Genomic DNA, 19,379 nt, shown 5'->3' with positions numbered 1-19,379 from the left:
GTCACTTCAAGTGACCTGGTGACCTGACCTTGAATGACCTTGGTCTGAAATTTTCACAACATGTGTAGAATTGATGTATGGTAAGGTGTACCAAAAACGGCGGCGCTCCGCGCCGCCGTTTTTGAGATATTCGCGAAAAACCACAAGGGGGGGGGGGGTTCAAACACCCCCCCAGCAGGGCGCGGGTTAAAGGGGGGCACTGCCGACTGTTGGTCCCATTCTTTCCATGCAACGCCCATAGGGCGTTGGCATGGAAAGGGCTATGTTAAAATGCCAAAATCAAAGGGGGCACGGTGCTCCGGTGCCCCCCCCCCTCGTTCCGCCGCCTATGATTTCAATATCACTTGCTTGCTCAATGCTTATTGCTCAGCTCGTATTGTAAGAGCACTGCGGCACAGCATAGATGCAGGCGCTTTGCTACTGCCATCTATGGGTGAAAGATGAAGATAATGGTTATTACGGTACAGTATTACTGCAGGCGCAAACAGCGTTGATAACAAAGATGCCTATGCTGCGCTGGCCGGCGATTGAGGCGTAAATTTGCGTTGCTGGGTAGCAAAAAGTTTAGGAGCCCGAATTTGACAAAATAAATGATTTGCCGTGCTGGTGGTCTGAGGTCGCAAAATCATGACAGAACCCTAGGTCAGTAATATTGAAATTTCTAGGCAGAAGTAGGTACTCTACGTATATACTGTTGATCTTATCAATTGCTGCACGTTTTATGCCGATTGTATAGTCTGTGTAGCTATAACGGGCATTATAATTTTTTCCTAAGGTAAGGCCACTTGGACGTAACCTGGTGACCTAACCTTGAGTGACCTAAGTCTGAAAGTTATGCAGCATTTGTGAAAAAGATGTATGAAAAGGTGTGCCGAAAACGGCGGCGCTACACAACGCCGTTTTCGAGATATTTACATAAATCCACATAGGGTGTCCAAGCATCCCCACCGCCCGGCGCGGATAATTTTTTTGCACGTGCAGAGCGCACCTTTGGGGGCCACCAGGATATGGACATGCTCAATAAATATGCTGGAATACATTCTGGGTGGCCTGTGTAAATTTGGCACTTTGAGCTTGCCAGCGCTACCCGCCCTACCCGCATATGTGATACCTGGAGTGCAACATCAAAAGGTTTGCACGTGCACAGCACGTGCACCGTGTGCCCCAGCACGCCTATTTGTACAGCACCTTAAAGCGCGTGTCCAGTAGTGTCAGTGTGCCAAATTTGGTGTGCCTAGGTCAAGGTTTTCCGGAATCGGAGGATGCCTCCTCAAAACATGTTTTTCGCCACTAGCGCGTGCATTCCGCACCCCCTGATGCCGAGCATACCATATGTTAGTGGTCGAACACTGGGACATGTGACCTGTGAGTTTGGCACCTGTGCCGCCCTTCGTTTGATTTGAAGCGTCTCTTAAAGGTTTTTGCCCTTTGTAAATTTGTCGGCACGTGGCACGCGCCATGTGACACCGGGTGACATGTGACATCCATCATCACCTGCCTCAAGGAATTACCCGTCGAACGGTACCAACAGCATCTCGATCCGATCATCCGTTTGGACGCAATTCTAATTGTATTGGCTCGATGACCTTCCAGAGCACGGTTTTTTGGCAACGTAAAATGGCGCCTTGTCGGCTTCACTATCTTCCATAGGAGGTCCACTGGGATTGTCAGTCCAGTTTATTTATACGTCCGTGGCTGTTCCTAGCGACTTTATTTGAAAGTGCGGCATTTGTTGCGCGCAAAGCAGCATATACCACCGCGTGCTACCAAACGTTTTAGTCAAACATTTAAAAATCGTAAGATCTCCGCTGACGTTACAAATTCTAAGGGGGCATACCAATGCACTAGCCCCTTAGAATCCGAAAACTGCAAGTTTGAAATTCCATACCTCCGAATTAAAGCATTTGTCGATGTTGTGAGTGCCCAAACCGGTATTTGCAGGCCATGGCCACCAATTTGGCTATCTCAACTCAAAACTAATGTTAAGGTGGGAGTGTCCCTTTAATAGGTTAGTAGGCAAGGTTAGGATTAATTTTAGTTGAGCATCAAGAAACCATTACGAACAAGTAACAAAATCCTTACCTACCCTTGAAAGTATTGCTTCAATCACATCATCACGAAGAACCAGACAAAAATTTTGCACATTCTTACACTATTTGACATCCTGAATCCAGATATGATGCTTTCATGTGGCGCAAATACAAGAAAAACGAATAATCAAACCCGTGCGTATTCGTATCAACGGCGCCACAATTGTAGTTCAGACCTTTTCTGAACAAATGCCACCACAATTTTAATTGATAAGGGATTAAAATGGCATGAGCATCAACATCTTGATTTTTTCTAAAAGATAGCGATAACTGATAACTAATAACTTACCATTCATTTTGAAATCACGGCGGTAGGTACACATGGCACTGAAAACAGCAAAAGACGGAATGGCGGAATGTCGTATGGAGCCCTAAAACGCAGCTCGAATTGAGCCCGAAAAGGAAGACGAACTGATGCCGCTTTCGGGGCTAATGTACTTTGAGCCCGAAAAGGGCGCCTAACTGATCCCGATTTTAAAATCATACAGATTTGAGCCCTGTTTTGGCACTCATATGAGCCCTTATTCAAAAATGTTCTCAAAGTGTTTTCTGAGTGTAATGCTCGTAAAAGGAAGAAAACAATGAGTTTATTAACATTAAAAACACGCACTGCGAACGCCGGTGGTGGTGGTAAAGGTGCTCCAACTTGCGCAGCAAGCTGTGTTCTCCGCATAGCTAGGCCTGCAGGCATTCAACACTGACCCCGCTGACCCGTCCTTCACTAACGCTGCCCTGTCCCCGCTCGCCAGGTCCAATGACCCCGATGGAGCGTCGGCTGCCCTCCGTCAAGGTGTGGCTGACGCCGGACGGTGACCTGTGTCTGCCGCACGATGACCAGTCGACACCTCTGCACGCTGACCACGACTCCCCTGCCACCATCACTCTGGAGCTGGACTGTCTGTCTCCATGCCAGTCGCCGCGCCGGCCGACCTCCCGACTCGACGCGCCGGCCGCGCCGCGCCGCAAGAGCTCCAGCAGCTGCGCGTCGGCGCGCAGCTCGGCACGCAGCTCAGTCAGCAGCTCCGTGTCGCCGGCCGGCTCGCGGCGCAGCTCGGGCCTGTCGCAGCGCTCGTGCAGTGTATGCAGCCGCTGCAGCCGCGGCCGTCTGGCGCTGGTACTGGCAGAGTCGCGCCGCTCCAGCCGCGGCTCGCGGGGCTCCTCGTCCTCCTCCTCCGCCGCCAGCCGGCTGATAGAGGCCGTCATCCGCTCTCCGAGACGCTCTTCCACTCTGTCGCGGCTCAGCGAGGTGCTGTCACTGACCTCCGCGCGCCACTCGGTCCTCTTCGAGAGGAAGTGTTGCGGCTGCGGCGGAGGTGCCGGATGTGGAGGAGGTGCGTCCGGAACCTGCTGCAGTGTCAGCGGAGGAGGCGGAGGAGGCGGAGGAGAGGAATCATGGTCGGCCGTGGCCACCGCAGGCCGGCTTACGTTCACCCAGAGACTGGCGTTTCCCACACTGGCAGGGAAGGAGGTGCGCCACAAACGGCGCAGCCACTTCAGCGAGGCTGAGGAGCACATGAATCTGTTCGCCAAGCTGATCACCGTGGTGATCCTGTGCCTGGTGTTCGTCCTGCTGGTTGGAGTCATCTATAGATTTCTGCGGTAGCGCACGGTGTGTGGTGTTTTCTTCTGGTCAATGACTGAGTACAAAGGAAAGGAGTAACACCTAACAGCCTGTGAGCTGATCTCACTGCGGTCATGTCGAATGACACGGTCGAATCCTATCGGTGCAAAGGAAGATGAAATATCATTGAATCATCATGCGATTATTGGTGACAATGGATGAATGCGTGTTCTGAGTCGCTGTACCTGTAGGGTGACGAGAAATGTTTGGCACATGCCATTTGACGACTTTAATTATAGTTATATGCAATGAATGAATAAAATGCATCTTCATCAAATGATGTACCTACCTATTGCTGAGATAAGGTAACACATTTTTGTATTTGCTCATGGAATGTGTTAGAGTCAAAATGTAAGATGATGCCTGCCTATAGTTCATTTTAACACATTCGACATTGTTGTTTTGTTGCAACGTCTCCAATTCTGAAAATTTCACCACCCTGACCCAAATGCCGCTGGACCTGTGACATCTTACTCAATACCCCGGCAAGCCAAAAAGACAATTCAACAAATACCTATCTTTTTCGCCCCCGTTTTGACCTGTAAGTGTGTAGTGACCACTAACCATTCACTACCCCACAGCGTATGCCATCCCCTCGGCCGGCCTCTGACGCAGCGGGAGGCCGGTTCCTGCCTGTAATTATCGGCGACATGCGCGTCCTGCGGGGCCGATCCGGGGCTGATTGGTCCGGTCACCTGTTGCCCGGGGACTGCCTCCCTCCCAGGATGGGCCGGCGACACGCCAAACATCAGCTGCGTTCCTGCCGTCTGATCTATGCCATTACCGCCCTCCACCGCGGGGCGAGCCACCCTGACCGCATACTGGGCGCTCGGCGGGCGACGAAAACAACGGGGAACGACCCTACGCGGCGGAAACACGCTGAGTCACTCAGCGGGAATGGGAGGTGTTTGTTGCAACTTGCACTCCTTGCAATGTGTGTGCAGTATGGAATATGAAGGGAGGGTTGTTACCGGGCGTTGCAGCTGGGTAGGCTAGACTTTTCATGCACAATTAGGTACTTAACCCGGAAAATAAAATGAAAACCAACCAATAAGGCAATTTAAAAAGAACGGTCGGTCATAAAAAGCTCGCTTTTATGCTTAATTTTATAAACAGTCAGCTGATGCTCAAGATTTTATCCCATAAATCTAATTTGCGCGGAACCTCGCATTGCACACAGAAGTACGCACATTGAAAACCATTTTTTCTTTTGTTTATCGATAATGCATGGGCAACTTTTGAAATACCAATCGTATCCCGGTACTCACTTTATGCGTCTCGATAAAACTGATTATTTTACGCGCATTCTACATCAACTTTATCCTATGAGCTAGTTACAAACAACATTTATCAGCATTGCTACCTCTGCCGTCTCTCCGCCGCGGCGCTGCGGCGTCTCTCTCGGTCCGGGGTCAGTGGCCGGACCGCCCCAGGCGGTGTACCGTGCAGAGTGCAGACGGCGGCTCAGGCACCGGCAGCTGCAGCGCCACACCGATTGAACTGCCGAGAGTGGTGGCGATCCATTCCGAGAGGTCAGAAAGTGTAAAGACGAGTGATTCGGGTTGTGGTTTGTGGCAGCGAATAGAGGACAGTGAGCAACACGGTGTCATGCTACATAGTGGCATAGAATGGCCATTTTGTGGCCACGCAGAGTCCTGCTGAGAAGATGGCGACTTCGAGGTGCAACGCAGATTGTGTTGGTTGTGTTCCTGGTCCAGTTGCTGATTGTATGCTTTAGCCAAACAGGTGAGCTGGAAAATGATGACCTTTCTTAGCTTCACGTAGTAATATCTGCAGCTCCCAATTACCATTCACGAATTCAACTGGGTTTCTGGTGCGTTAATCCTTCAGGTACGAATGTATAAAAAAATATATGTTTAAAATATACACCTTTTCACACTCAACACATGATGTCATCGTGATGATTCGTTTTGTTCTTTTCCAGGTTAATTATTTCCGCTTATATATGAGTGTTTTAAAACCCTCGCACCTGGGGAGGGAGGGGTTGAACGGACCCTCCTCGGTTTTTCGGAAATAGCTCGCACAAAATGCGGTCAATCGCAACAAAACTTTCAGTGCCATTGAGTTGATCAATTTTACGCATACTCTGAAACATTGATCACCCTTGACCAATTGACCTTTGACCTCTGACCTGTTTCTCGAACCGTGCTTGGCCGGAATCGCGTTTTGGCGTATGTCAGCTCGCATTATCCGCACGAGTCCAGTCTTTTTGTGGTTGTTAAGGTTCTGTTTTGTGCCTTTTTTTCAATAGAACCCATATGTAGCTGAGAACAGAAAATGTTTCTGCTCTGATTTAAGAGGCAGCAGAACTATTGAAACGATCGCTGTTATTGATATAGCCACAGTGCCTGATAACTAACGCAAGCGTAGGTATAGAATTAAGTTCAACGACCACGGCCTTATCAATAATGTTGCCGGTCCTCGCTGGGCGAAACGCAGCCATGGCAATTTGGTTTGGCTCAAGTCCGTTTTGCCCCGGCAACTTCGACATGCCAGAGGTGGGCCGGTGTAAACGGAACGCCGTCAGAGCCGCGGTTTGGGTCGATGTGGCTCTATCCCGGTTAGCCAGCCTTTGCCTGAGCGCTCCCGAGTTGGTATGGTTTCGGACTGCCAAGTCTGGCCCAAGTCCGGCTCCCCGCCACGGCTCAAGTCCGGCTTCCTACGGCCAGGTCCGGCTGCCTCGTTGATGCTCTGGCTTACTGTGGCTGAAGTACGGTTGCGGATCGAGTTACGGCGCGGCTGAAGTGGCTCAAATCCGGCTGTGGTGCGGGCAAGCTCTGGGATCATGTGTCAGCTCCAGTAGAGCCCCAGACCTTGCCAGTACTTTGGCCGGAGCAAATGCCGGAGCTAGCCACAGTAAAACCAGCTACGGCCCACACCACATTTGCTGGCTTGGAATGGCGAGTCAAAAGGTGCCATTTCCGCCGTTGGGCATTTCAGGCAATATGATTGTGCATTGTGCAATCCTAAAGACATACCTAGTTTGGAAATTGCTTTACCAGGGAATTTGTCAAATAAAGTTTCAGGGTTTCGTGGTTTCAAATGCAAAGTATGCCATGCTTACTGTGCATTTGAGTACACCAACCGAATTTATTTGACCAGGAAAAACTGACAGCGAAGATATTTTCAGGGCCCCCAGCGCCCTCCGGGTCCCCGTCGACACCGTCTTTGTCCGTCTGTCGGCGCGTGTACCGTCTGGGCTCGGTCCGGTACCGCGAGGAGGCGGCGCCACCGAACAGCGACACCTGCCTGCCGCCGCCGCTCACCGGGCCGCTGCTGCGCCGCTGTGTGGAGCGGCGCGCCCGGCGCCGCCGCAGGCCCACCTCCATCCTTCTTCTGGGCGACTCGCGTCTGCGGAACCTTTACCAACACTTGGCCCAGGAGCTGGGCGTTCCTACTCCGCCCGAAGACACCAATCGTTATCCCGACTGGCAGCGAGGCATCCACTGGACCAACTCTCCGGAGCGCTGGTGTCGGGTGTGCCCGTGGCACTGCTGTCCGCGCGCGGCCGCCGCCGCCGGCGTGTCGCTGCGGTTCGAGTGGCGGCCGTTCTGGACAGAGGCCACGGTGACGGAGCTGGAGGCGGCCGCTGAGAGCTGTGAGCGTGGTCACCGCGACTGTCCAGACCTGGTGCTGGTGAACGGGGCGCTCTGGTACATGAAGGCAATGCTGAAGGTAAACGCCTGGAGCGGGGACACTGCGCAGCTTCTGTTGCTCCTGCGCGCGCAGCTGGCACGTGCAGCAGCGGCCCTGACGCGACTGGCTTCTCTGACACGGACGATATGGAAGCTGGATGAGGGGACACCCTCGGACGTGCACCTGATGGTGCACAGCGCGAGCCCATCCGAGATTCCCGTGGTACACAGCCTGGTGTACGACTTAGCGAGGAAGGTGAGATGCTCAATGGCGTGATGGCTGCTTGTTGCGGGGGGTATTTGGCCCACCAAAAACGCTAACCCACCAGTCTTGTTTTACACAATGAAGAATAACGAAAGCAAACTGCCCTGTTACCGCAGGACATCAATTGTTTCTGTGGGTTGTGACAAGCCACCTTTAGTGCCCCGTGTTGTAGCTCACCCATCTGTTGCAGGTTCCTGGTCTGACCGTCTGGTCATCTGCCCTGCCGGAGTCGACGGGGTTCCTCAGACACACCTGCTACTCTATGCAAGGCCGTCAGGATCCCGTTACCTCTGAAGACTCGACTCCTGCCGTCCTGGTCAACGGCCGTCCTCAAAACGACCGCGTGAGCAGCAACCGCACCTTCATCCGCGAGTGTGGCAAGGAGGCCCTGCACCTCAGTGAGGCAGTTATGTCCAGAGCAGTGCGTATGATGTTTGCCGAACTTTGCCCGCAGGAAGGTGAGAGTGCGATGGAGGGGAGGGAGAAGACCAGAGAGGCCCTTGAGACAACGTGCTGTTGGGGAAATATATTGGAAGCTACGTAACTACAGCAGCTTGATAACGCGACAGACGACATGGGATAAAACACTTGGAAATAGGATTAAAAACTGCTCTTAACGTTATAAGACACAACACAACATGATGAGGTAAACATGAAGAGGTAAATTGGCTCCGAACAACAACAGCGTAAAAGAGAGGTCCTAGTTCACATATATCTTCATGAAATATGACCTTCCAGCCATCTGACGACTTTATCTGACTTTCCATCCATCCATGAAACACTAGCGGACACATGCTCCAAAACCTGTCGAATCTCCCGGCTCGCTCCGCCCAAAATATGCGCATTTTCAGTTGAAAATTGACGAAGCTGAAAGTAACGGAACATGTCAGGATATTGAAACATTGGACTCCAGTGTTTCGCAAAGTCGGAGATTGCCCTTTTCACGCTAATAACCCTTACCCTCATCACACCATTTGCACTATACGAGACGGAGACGTGATCTGAGTACGTTATCAATGGACTTCTATCGCTACAGATTCACGTTGGCGTATCAGTAGCTTGCTGGTTTCCAAGAACGCATTGGTATCTGTCTTCTAGTAAACAAGAAAAATGATATGACACATATTGATATTAAGAAATGAAAATCAAGAGAACGACCGACAAAAGTGGGATTACAAAAAGCGACCATACAAGGGTACTTTTTATCAACTGACCTGCTCCAGTTGCAGTGCAGTGTTCAAGCTGTCCTTGAGCGCTGCGATGAACCGGGGAAGTAAAAACAGAGCACTACTGTATCTGCAAAATGGGAAACAAATAACGCTCAAGTAAAGTCATCTCTATAAGTGATTATTTCTTTTCGTGATTGCTTCATTCAAGCGCTTATATTTTGCTTGCGATAATAAAGTAATGACGAACATTAGGTCATGGGCGATAGGGTTAATTGATATGCCTTACCTTTCGACAATTTCTTTAGAATTTTCCCGCATGAAGCTCCAGGCAAGGTCCCCGCCCGCCGGGTTACTGGCCACAGATTTGAAGACCAAGTTGCCGTGCTGCACTCGAAGTCCAGAATCGGGCGTGATCAACCAGCTAAGCAGTCTGGCAAATGGAACCATGAAGGCACGTAAACACTAGCGAATTCGCTGCAGGTTGGATGCTATGGTGGTATACTCATGAGTCTTTATGTTAGCAATTGAGTATGTTCATCAATGTTCATGCATTTATCATTGTCTAGATATGGACCAGTGAGTGTCATAACCTCATGGGGCCACATCTTACAAAGAGTTCATAAATCGAAATCGAAAGCTCGAACTACATTTTTACATACAAACATGTTTACCATACATGTTTCCCCCTTACAAAAGACACAAATTTAAGATGTAAGTCCCTAATATCAAAAGATCCGATATCTCCCCTTAGCATTTATAGTATAGTAATAAAGTTTATTTCCAGATTTCGTATTTTTATTGCTTACTTATTTATAAGCACGGTTTCCTGAGTGCAGGCGAGTGCCTTCAGCATTTCCTCCTTTTCCGACTCGACGTTGGAGTTGTTGAAGCGTCTCCAGACGAACTCCCATTCGGTGAGACCTCCGTCATGCAGAGCGGTGCAGAACACGCTACTGCGGATGTTGGCAGGTACGATCCTGTTGGAAGATAAGCTACATCATTCGCTCCAACAAGACAGTGGGTTGAGTTCAGCCTCCAGTAGCCTAAACGGTATCCAGTAACATTGTTTCTTCTTTTAGTTACAAGCGGTTATTCCCATTTAATTCAGCACTGATAATAAACATTGAAGCACACATGCCGGTACCCATTGGCTAGTTGACTTTGAGTTGTGAAATGGCGGCATACCTGGCGTTGTCGGGGTCTTCCATCCAGCGTTTGAACATGCTGACTGCCTTGCTGATACAGTCCGGGTGACCCATGGAACATGCCCAAACGACCACGTGATTCCGAGTCAGGTGGTCGATGTGGGAGTCATTGGGACGCTCTTCGAACCCGATGCGGTCATACAGAGGACCGATGAGCTTCAACACGAATGTCTGAGGGCAGATGATTCATCAAACGCATTACAGCTAAGACCAAGTCATCGACACAATGTTACCGCGAGGATCTTTTTTTGCAAATCGATTTATCGATAACACATGAGTCAATAAATGGGATTTTTCATTAAAGTTAGATGTGGAAATGAGCATTAATATCCTGTCCAGCACCTGGAACGCGCCGTAGCCGGCCGTCCGCCTCAGCTGGGTGTTGAGGAAGCCCAGGTTGTTGAAGGCGGCGTCCCAGGGCAGGAAGTAACGCTCCCGCTCCAGATAGCTGACCAGCGAGAGAGCCGTGCTGTAGCTCAGCTGGCCAGCCCGGGCCAGGTCCAGCGCGTCATCCACCAGCTGTGGGCACCAGGTCAGGTCAGGTCAGGTCAGGTTACAGGCCAGACAAGGTCCAGTCGATCTTAAGTCAACTGTGTGTGGATGAGCTCAAGGTGCACTTGCTGACTCCATGCACTTCCTGCACTTCATCTCCATCAAAGTATGCATGGCACGGGTCGTACGAACGAGTTAATACAAATTATACCGATCGTCTTACTTATCATAATTCATTTCTCACCTGCGCTCGGTTGAGGACATGGAAAGCGCTGTGATTCTGGTGGAGCTGTGCTGTTATCATTTTCCAGTTTCTTGCATCATAGTTGACTTTGAAGAAACCCATCTGTTGCACATTCAGAATCATCCAGTCTTCGTCATCGGCAACATCTGAAAGATGATTCCAGCGAAGTTGCAACATCAAGTATGTGAAAACGATATGATTACCGTACCCATTTCATAAAAGGCAAGCACGATGGATAGACGTGAAAAGCTGTCCGACGCTGAACTTGCTTGTATGTATGTACGCTAGCTTTATCGTAACATGTAATTTAGTGACATTAAATAATCTTATATAGTTCAAACATATTTTACAACCATATAATAAGAGCTATTATATACGTCAATGTATAACGTTTTATTATATCAGACGATAGAGAAGAGCAGACAGCTTATAAACTTGCAATTGATGGTTGATTGACGTTCCTTCCTCATCCAGTTGAAAGGTTGAATGGTGTCGAAATTAGCCTTGGCTTTGGTCGTGAATGTCAGAGGAATCCACCAAAGATAATCGGTAGAGTTGTCGATCCCGTCTAGCAGAAAACGGTTCTGAAAAAAAAAACATTTGATTCGTATTTATGTAAGGAAATGCAAAACAATTGACTAAACAGAATGCATGCACCTGAAGATGATAGACAACGCGAGCTTTTTGTTTTGAACGCTTTTATTAGTGAACATTCCTCCCCTCCTCCTCAGAAAAATCATTACGAGCGAGCGAGCGCAGCGAGCGAAGCGAAGTCTTTTCAATATAACGGAAAAATCTCAGTATGAGCGGCCCGGCCCGGCCCGGCCCGGCCTGTAACGCTTTTGAGAGGCTTATATCTCAGCAACCGCTGGACCGAATGGCCTGCGGTCTTTTTTGCTGGGTAGCCCCATCCCTTCTACCCCGTAATTGACTACTTTTGATACATCTCAGTGACCGCCGTGGCACGTGCCACGTGAAAAGTCAAGGGTGTTCAAGCAGTTTTGCAAAAGTAATGATTTTGAGAGGCCCATATCTCAGCAGCGGCTTGAGCGATTGTCTTGCGGTCATTTTTATAGGGTAGCTGCATCCCTTCTACCAAAGGTCGGATACTCTTCATCTATGTGAGTGACCCCCACTGCACGTGCAAAATACAACAATAAGAGGTGCCAAATTTGTTCCCATTTCAGTAACTCGGTAATTACTGGGGCGATTTCGCTGAAACTTGGCATACAGGTAGGCACCCACCAGGCAATGCATTCCCATGTGTTGCGGTTAGGGTGCTACTGCACGTGCGCACGTGCAGGGGGCGTTTCCAGATCTCGAGAACGGCTGGGCTGATTGCGCTCAAATTTGGTACACGGTTGGGGACCGGTTAGTAGAGTGCCGTGCAAAAGTCATTTTTGACCCCGTTTGCACGTGCGCACGTGCAGAATGCCGCTTCCAGATCTCAGGAACGGATGGGCCGATTGCGTTCAAATTTGGTACACCGCTAGCGACCGGTTAGAAGGGTGCTTTGCACAAGCCCGTTGGAAGTACTCTCTCGCCCTTCTGCACGTGCAGGGCTCACTATCTCGCTCGCTCGTTCTTCGCCCAAAAGGCGTTTTACTGGTGGTATGTAATATGTTTGTACCTGAGTAGACCATACAGTTTATAAGCAGTACAACGTAGTATTTTCTTTCGATTTTATCCTGACCTGCGTGATCTGCGCCGACCTTTTGCCGTAGTTCCTGACCACGGTCACCAGAGGGAACCCCATCTGCAGTGTCCACGTGTCCATGACCTGTTTGACGGTGACGTCATCGGGTAGCGTGCCGTCTCGGTGCGCCTGCTCCGTCAGGAAGCGCCACAGGTCGTCCTGGGTCGCCGCACGGTACTGCCTTCAAAGACGCAATTCGCACTAAAATACTGCACATCATTTTGTATTGTTATGCGAACATTTTCAACGATGTTCTCATCTCGTCATCTGCATGCTGGTTGCCAATGCTGGCAAATGATAAAACAAATAAATCAACGCGTAATGAAAATGTTGTGAATAACTACTTCAGTTTCATTCCGCATTCCACATTCCAATTGGACATGATCATCCTAAAATTTTTCCACTCGCACCCAGTTGTAATAATAATTCCTGTTCATTAGCAGTGCATCAACTTACATCGCCCTGAGGTAGTTAGACAAGGCTTCTCGGAGGGTTTCTCTGGTCAACATTTTGTCCAGCATTCTGATAATTGAAGCACCTGAAACATTGCAATGAAAGGGAGCGTCGGTTCATCAATAAATTCAACTGTATGTAAATCGGACACATGACACATACAAGTGACGATGCTTTGTCGTCTGTTTATTGGCAGGCATCGATTGTAATTTAACGCATACAAATTGATATAGGTTAGTTAACGTGAACCGGGAACGCAGGTGCTCCCATTGTAGTCACTTCTGCTACACCATCCATTCATCCTTCGCCGCCCAATAATCAGTCCCCGCCATCTAACCTTTTTGATACGATATCTTGTCGAACATCTGGTCAATGTCGTCGGAGCTGTTCACGTCGATGGAGACAGGACGTGAGCTGCGCAGGGAGTCCACAGACATCACCTCTTGCGTGACCCGGGTCACCATCTGATCGGGCACCAGCCAGGAAGGCTTCACCTGTGGCGAGACGGGGACACAGGAAGGGAGGTTTGTTCATCGATCAGGACATAATTATGTATATTCATGTCAAGGCTAAACGATTTCCATGGTTTTCAGTTGTTGCGTCATGCACACTAGCCGCGCGTCGTTATATCAAAGTGCACTCACTCTGTTGTCGTTTCAATCACCTTGTGCGTTCCGAGCATCTCCACGTATCTGGCGAATCCCTCGTTGAGCCAGATGTCATTCCACCAGGCGGGGGTGACCAGGTCGCCGAACCACATGTGGGCCAGCTCGTGGGCCACCACCTGGGTCAGCGCCTGTTTGCTGGCAGCTGAGGTCACCTCCGGGTCCAGCAGCAGTGCCGCCTCGCTGTCCACAAATGCACCAATCAGGGAGCGAACATGCTTCAACATTTGCGACCACGAAACTTTACAGGCCCTGTAGTTAGGTATGTATGTATAGCGTTACGATAAGCGTTCATGAAAGTTCGGGGCTCTAGGACCATGTTACTGAGGTCAACTTCACTGTTAACGTTCAGCTATTTTTATGTTTGCTTTCCTTGACCTTGCTGTGCTAAAACTGTATCAGTGATTGCCAAAGAATCAGCAATTGCTACAAGATTGTGCCTGTAAACATAACTTTATTTTTTTCAGTAGACTAGTATATCTCTGAAATAAACGGTTAGGTAAGTTTCTATACAACCATCTTGTGTACCATCTTCAGTGTCCATTTACCTGTACAAGATGAGCCCCCAGTTCTCCATTCCCCTAAAAGGGAAGTCAGGCATGGCTGCCATGTCTTGTTTTGGTAACGGGAAGTCTGTCTTGAAAAAGTCCTCGTAATATTCCAATATGGCGGGACCGATCTTTCCAGCGTACTCCGTCTGCTCCTCAGCTTCTGCACGGGACCAAACTGGAAAAAGGTAATATTTTTATTTATTGTACAAAAAAAGGATCATTCGTGAGCCATTTATGAATCAACGTAATTTCCATGAATGGAGCGAATACATTGGAAATCACGCACTTACATATTTTTTAGGTCGATTACGGTCTTTTTTATCCACATATAGGCCAAGCTCAGTGGTTGAGGTTGGACGGCAACGGACAACTCCAGTTTTCGACCGTAGGAACCCCCTCCCACCCTCCACCCTCATGCCTATAAACCAGTCGCATAGTAAGGGGTGTAACCGAAAACAATATAATTGTTGCTTTTACTCATCATCATCAAAAGAACAGTTGAATCATCTAACACTAGTGATGTCTCCCGTTTCCCTCCTTCCACTGACCTCTGAAGCGAGTGTCGCTGAGAGAAGGGTCGGACTCCCTGGCGACCATGTCCGAAACCACAAACGCCACCAGGTAAGTGGACATCGGCATGGATTTCTCGAACGTGTCCCAGACAAAATCTGTCTTCTCCGGACTGTAATAAAGATTGTGATCGCGGTTAGAGTGACGTCGGAGAAAGGACGCGTCTATAATCAATTGATAGGCATGCTTTGGTGAGTGAACACGCGAAGAACTGCATACATTATGCAGAACATATTGAGGAACGAACTGGAATGCTACTTTTTCGGTCTGCATTTAGCCGCTAGCTTTTTCTTACTTACCTCAACTTCGCAAGACTTCGCGAGGGAAGAGAGTCGCTCTTAAACTATGTACGAAATAGTTGGCAAATGTGGAAGCATCCCTCTCACTTTGGTTCTGTGGTGCTGAGCGGCATGTTCGAGATGGCCGTCATGTTTTTATGACGTCCCAGAGTGATCTCAAACGTCGCCTTCAGTGCCGGCTCGTCCAGGCAGGGGAACACCTTTCTTGCGTCGGTCGGAGCCATCTGAGTGACCGCCATCCACCTGAGAAGGTCACGGTAAAAGGTGTAGTCAGACTCGGGAGAGTTACATATTGACAGTCGGGGATTTTACAAGGACACGATCAGGGCCGGCCAGGAAAATACCACTTCTGATGACTGGGCTCTGCACTCTGCAGCCTGGAGCTCACTGTAATATACCTACCCTCATGAACTCCCATGACTTACCGTTTTTCTCCCTCCGAAGTGTAGTAGCTGCTGCGGTAAAAGCCGGCCAGCTTGTCGTTGAGGGTGCTGGAGAACTTGACGTTGACGCTGTAGTTGTGGCCCGGCACCACCAGCTCCGCCAGCACCACCACCAGAAACTCGCGCTCGACGTCGTGCACCAGCCGAACAACGGGCACCTGCCTGTCGTCGGTCACGTCCGTCACCGCCACGGAGTCGTCGGAGACGAGCAGCTGGCTGACGTGCAGCGTGACGTTGTCGCCGGCGGCGTCCGCCCGCAGCGTGACCGTCACCTCGCCGCTGAAGCTGAAGTTACCCTCCTCGAAGAGCGGCAGCGTGCGCAGCTGGTAGGCCAGCGGCACCAGGTGCCGAGGCAGCCGGATGTCGGGCGCCGGCCGGTCGGTGGCGGCGGTCTCATCGGAGACGACGGGCGCGGCGCGTGCCTCGGAGGACGCGCCGTCGGCCGGCGTGCCGAGGTGGTGCACCAGCAGGCCGGTGGCCAGCAGACAGGCGGCCAGCAGGAGCAGCAGCAGCAGGCCGCGCCGCCAGGTGAGCAGCACGCCCGAGCGGCGTGTGAAGCTCACCTGGTGAGGCTCCTCGGTCAGCTGCTCGGCCGGCGGCATCGCGACCAGCCACCTGGGGGAGAGACCTGGGGGAGATAAATGTTTACGAAAGCTATGAGGGGAGGATTCAGTGTCTTTTTTCTGACACTTTGAGGTTTGGTATTTATGTATTTTTCGCAAAAAAACTCACGCAAGTATTCTGGAAAGGAAAGCAGACAATGAATGGGTGGTCAATTCTGTTTTTTTTTTTTTAACCCTGTAAATGCCTACCGCACATATGTAGCTTCCTCTATTCATGACGATTTTCATCGTGTCGAGAAAAGAAACGTGATGCAAAAAAAAAAACTAGATTGTACAAAAAAAGAAAACAATGGACACTAGACAGTCAACATTCCATTTGTTACTCGTCTTTGGAAACACTCTTTCCCAGAAGCGGACCGACAAGCTCACGCTTTTACAAACCCAGAGATGAAATGAAAACAGTCTTATAGACACAAGCCATGAGGATGTAATGTAAATGCATTTTCAGATGCAATTTGAAGCGTTTGACTTACCGCGACGATGCTCCTTGGCCTAAGCGAAGGCACGACGCGATGCCCTCCAGGCTTTACCCCACGGCGCTCAACATGCACCAACTGTTGCTCCCTCAGGCTTACTCTACTGCGTCTCCCTCTCGTGGAGACAAGCTCTCTGCTCTCTGCGCCCCATTCGGATGCTGAGCCACGCTCCGTGCCCCGAGGCTGGACCACGCGGAGCGGAGGGAGGTCCCGCCCCGCGACTCAAGGACAGACCGGCTTCCGCCGCATCGTGACGGGGCATCGTAACCGGGGCCGGGAGCCATTGGAATTTTCGGCTCAACTCTCCTGCTGGCCGCCAGAGCGTGGCAAGACGGATGCGCACTGCAAGGTGTAGCACATGCTGTATATAACTATAACAATGCATAACTTCACCAATTACTATCAGAATACTAATTAGCATCATCAGCAGATTAAAGACACATTCAATTTAAATATTCCATACCTATCGCAAGCAGTATAGATGATGGCAAATCTGAGAGTAATTATTTTCGTATTAGTTTGAAGACTGTGAATTCACATGGTGGCTGCTGGCACGGATTGAATGGTTGAATCGATCGTTTCTAAGAAAGAGATTGGCCGAGAAACGCTGCAGTTTTTCAAACACATCGCAATATACGCGTGGATGGAAATAACACAAGCGTCTGAGCGTGACTGACATACATTTGCACATGCATCCGTCCTCCTGTTCTAAACACGTCTAACGCACCCCGGCACACCCCATTCCTCTTCGACGAATGAATTTAACATAGCGGGCGAAGGTTGAATCACTTATAGTAGTGCATCAACTCATAGCTCGGCCTGCTGGGAAAACTATGATCGAGCTGTTAGGACGATGAAATGAAGGTAAAAAAAAGAAATTTAAAGAGCGTAGCTGAATTTTGAAATAAGCCTGCTAATTTCAACGTCCTTTAGTGTACTCGTAGTCTTCTCGAGGTATGTCACGTCAATGATACAACGCAGTTTGCTGGTTATAAATGCATGTCCCAGTCCATCCCTACCGGCTGCCTATCACCTTGCGTACCTATACCGCGCGGGCGTAAGTATGGACAATAGGTACATAGATCAAAGACTGTGAAACCCTCAACTGCTGCGTAAACCTACGGACAAGTACATTCATCACTCACCCACCAGCCAAAACTCACCTGTGCTATCTGTAGCTCCCGTGTGTATTCTGTCTGTGCTGAGTCTATAACACTATACGGTTTGAATATTTGCTGAGCGCAGTAGTGTTTGTATTTGTATTTGTATATTTAAAATCGCCAACAGACAATAAGTCCACTTAAAAGGCGAAGTCAAAGAGACAGTAAAACAGCACCCACCCACACACACAACACACACACCCCTACATACACACACACACACTGAAGATAAAAACACGTAGGGTTATAAACACAGGAGATGTAAATAAATAAATAATAGCCTAAAAAGCCTAGTAAACAAGAAACACTAAAAGCACAGCGGATGCGATCACGCCGCTTCCAGCCCTTTCACATAATTTAAAACGTGTCCTCTAAAAGTGTAGAAACTATCGCTAAAAACATCAGCGGTACTTCTAGTTAAAAACACGTTCATGGCCCTCGGTAGTCGGCGCAGAAAACCATCCCCGACGGTCCTTACGCGCCAGGGAAGCTCGGCGAAGAGCCGCTGTGAGCGGGTTGATCGCGGCGGCACATGGAGCGGAAATCTACCAAGGAGGTTAGAAGAACGGATTTTACCGGCCAGGATATTCCTCAGGAAGAGCAGGTCGTGTTGGTTTCTACGGACAGACAGTGATGTAATACCAAAATGATGCAGAAGAGAAGGATAGGACAGAGAGGAACATGGCGAGGATGTGTGGCTATTCAACCACAACAAGAATTTGTGCTGCACACGATCAACCCGCTCTGTGTGGGATTTGGCCGCTCCCGCCCAGACCACGCAACCGTATTCCAAAATTGAACGAACATTGGCATAGTAAGTAACGAGTAACGTATGTTTGTTAAATTTCGATCTCTTAGTCCCGGCCTGAAAGGTTCTGATCATCAGGCCTAGGGCCCTGTTTGCCTGGCATACAATCCGGGACACGTGCGCCGAAAACGACAGCTTGCTGTCAATTGTGACGCCAAGATCTTTGATCTCGTCTACGCTCTCCAGAACAGCGCTGCCAATACGGTAGGTGGTCCGAACGGGAGCGCGCCGCAGAGTCACACTGAATGCTTTACATTTGGCTGGGTTTAGAGACAGACCCCATGTGGCCGACCAGGAGCTCAGCCGGTCGATGTCCGTATGCAGAGTGGCAGCATCCTGGCGCGTCGTGATTTTCCTGAAGATTTTGGCATCGTCTGCGTAGAGTAAACATTCTGAGTCTAGATCGGAAGGGAGGTCATTGATAAAAATAGAAAATAGGATCGGAGCAATCAATGACCCCTCTGGAGTTCCCGAAATGACACTAGTCCATTCCGACGTTTTGCCGTTCAGTGTGACTCTGAACTGTATGGACTGTATCGTTCTCTCTGAGCCGTACACACACACCAGACTGACCCCACCACACGAGACACCAGCTGCACAGCCCCGCGGGACCGTCACTGGTGACTGTCTGGTGTCACTGGCTGGTGACATGACAGCTGACAGTTGTGTAGACAGCTGTGGGTTAGAAGACACAAACGCACGTGACACGGACACACCGGCGCACGTGCTACGCGATAACAAACATTTTACACAAGCTCTCTATGCAGCCGATCTGTCAAAGCATTGTCCTTGGATTACCTGGCGCATCTGCAGTCCAGTCAGTTGCGTGGGCCCGACTGGTATCATATTTGCATCACTAATGCCTACATGTACTGAATTTATAATTAGCGAGT

At 49.7% G+C, this 19,379-nt stretch overlaps 3 protein-coding genes across 3 annotated transcripts; 2 read left to right on the top strand and 1 right to left on the bottom strand.

The window, feature by feature from the left end:
- Positions 1-1,778: 1,778 nt before the first annotated feature.
- Positions 1,779-3,946, top strand: LOC122372060. Its single transcript, XM_043348917.1, has 2 exons — positions 1,779-1,796; positions 2,840-3,946. Exon 2 carries the CDS (start codon positions 2,845-2,847, stop codon positions 3,691-3,693), a length of 849 nt encoding a protein of 282 aa, XP_043204852.1. The 5' UTR covers positions 1,779-1,796; positions 2,840-2,844; the 3' UTR covers positions 3,694-3,946.
- A 1,145-nt stretch (positions 3,947-5,091) lies between these two features.
- Positions 5,092-8,219, top strand: LOC122372065. Its single transcript, XM_043348927.1, has 3 exons — positions 5,092-5,457; positions 6,863-7,623; positions 7,823-8,219. Exons 1-3 carry the CDS (start codon positions 5,340-5,342, stop codon positions 8,174-8,176), a joined length of 1,233 nt encoding a protein of 410 aa, XP_043204862.1. The 5' UTR covers positions 5,092-5,339; the 3' UTR covers positions 8,177-8,219.
- Positions 8,147-16,674, bottom strand: LOC122372064 (aminopeptidase N-like). The gene is made up of 17 exons (XM_043348926.1): positions 16,516-16,674; positions 15,402-16,034; positions 15,064-15,219; positions 14,656-14,789; positions 14,105-14,282; positions 13,556-13,739; positions 13,229-13,385; positions 12,895-12,976; positions 12,436-12,619; positions 11,182-11,326; positions 10,743-10,888; positions 10,349-10,525; positions 9,987-10,177; positions 9,608-9,778; positions 9,088-9,231; positions 8,847-8,928; positions 8,147-8,499 (listed from the first exon to the last, which is right to left on the bottom strand). Exons 2-17 carry the CDS (start codon positions 16,019-16,021, stop codon positions 8,350-8,352), a joined length of 2,901 nt encoding a protein of 966 aa, XP_043204861.1. The 5' UTR covers positions 16,022-16,034; positions 16,516-16,674; the 3' UTR covers positions 8,147-8,349.
- Between the last annotated feature and the right edge of the window lie 2,705 nt (positions 16,675-19,379).

Source organism: Amphibalanus amphitrite, unplaced genomic scaffold (assembly GCF_019059575.1).
Source record: "Amphibalanus amphitrite isolate SeventyFive unplaced genomic scaffold, NRLGWU_Aamphi_draft 001310F_arrow, whole genome shotgun sequence".
Classification (NCBI taxonomy): domain Eukaryota; kingdom Metazoa; phylum Arthropoda; class Thecostraca; order Balanomorpha; family Balanidae; genus Amphibalanus; species Amphibalanus amphitrite.
Note: the sequence above shows the minus strand (reverse complement) of the source record. Positions and strands in the feature narration are given on the sequence as shown.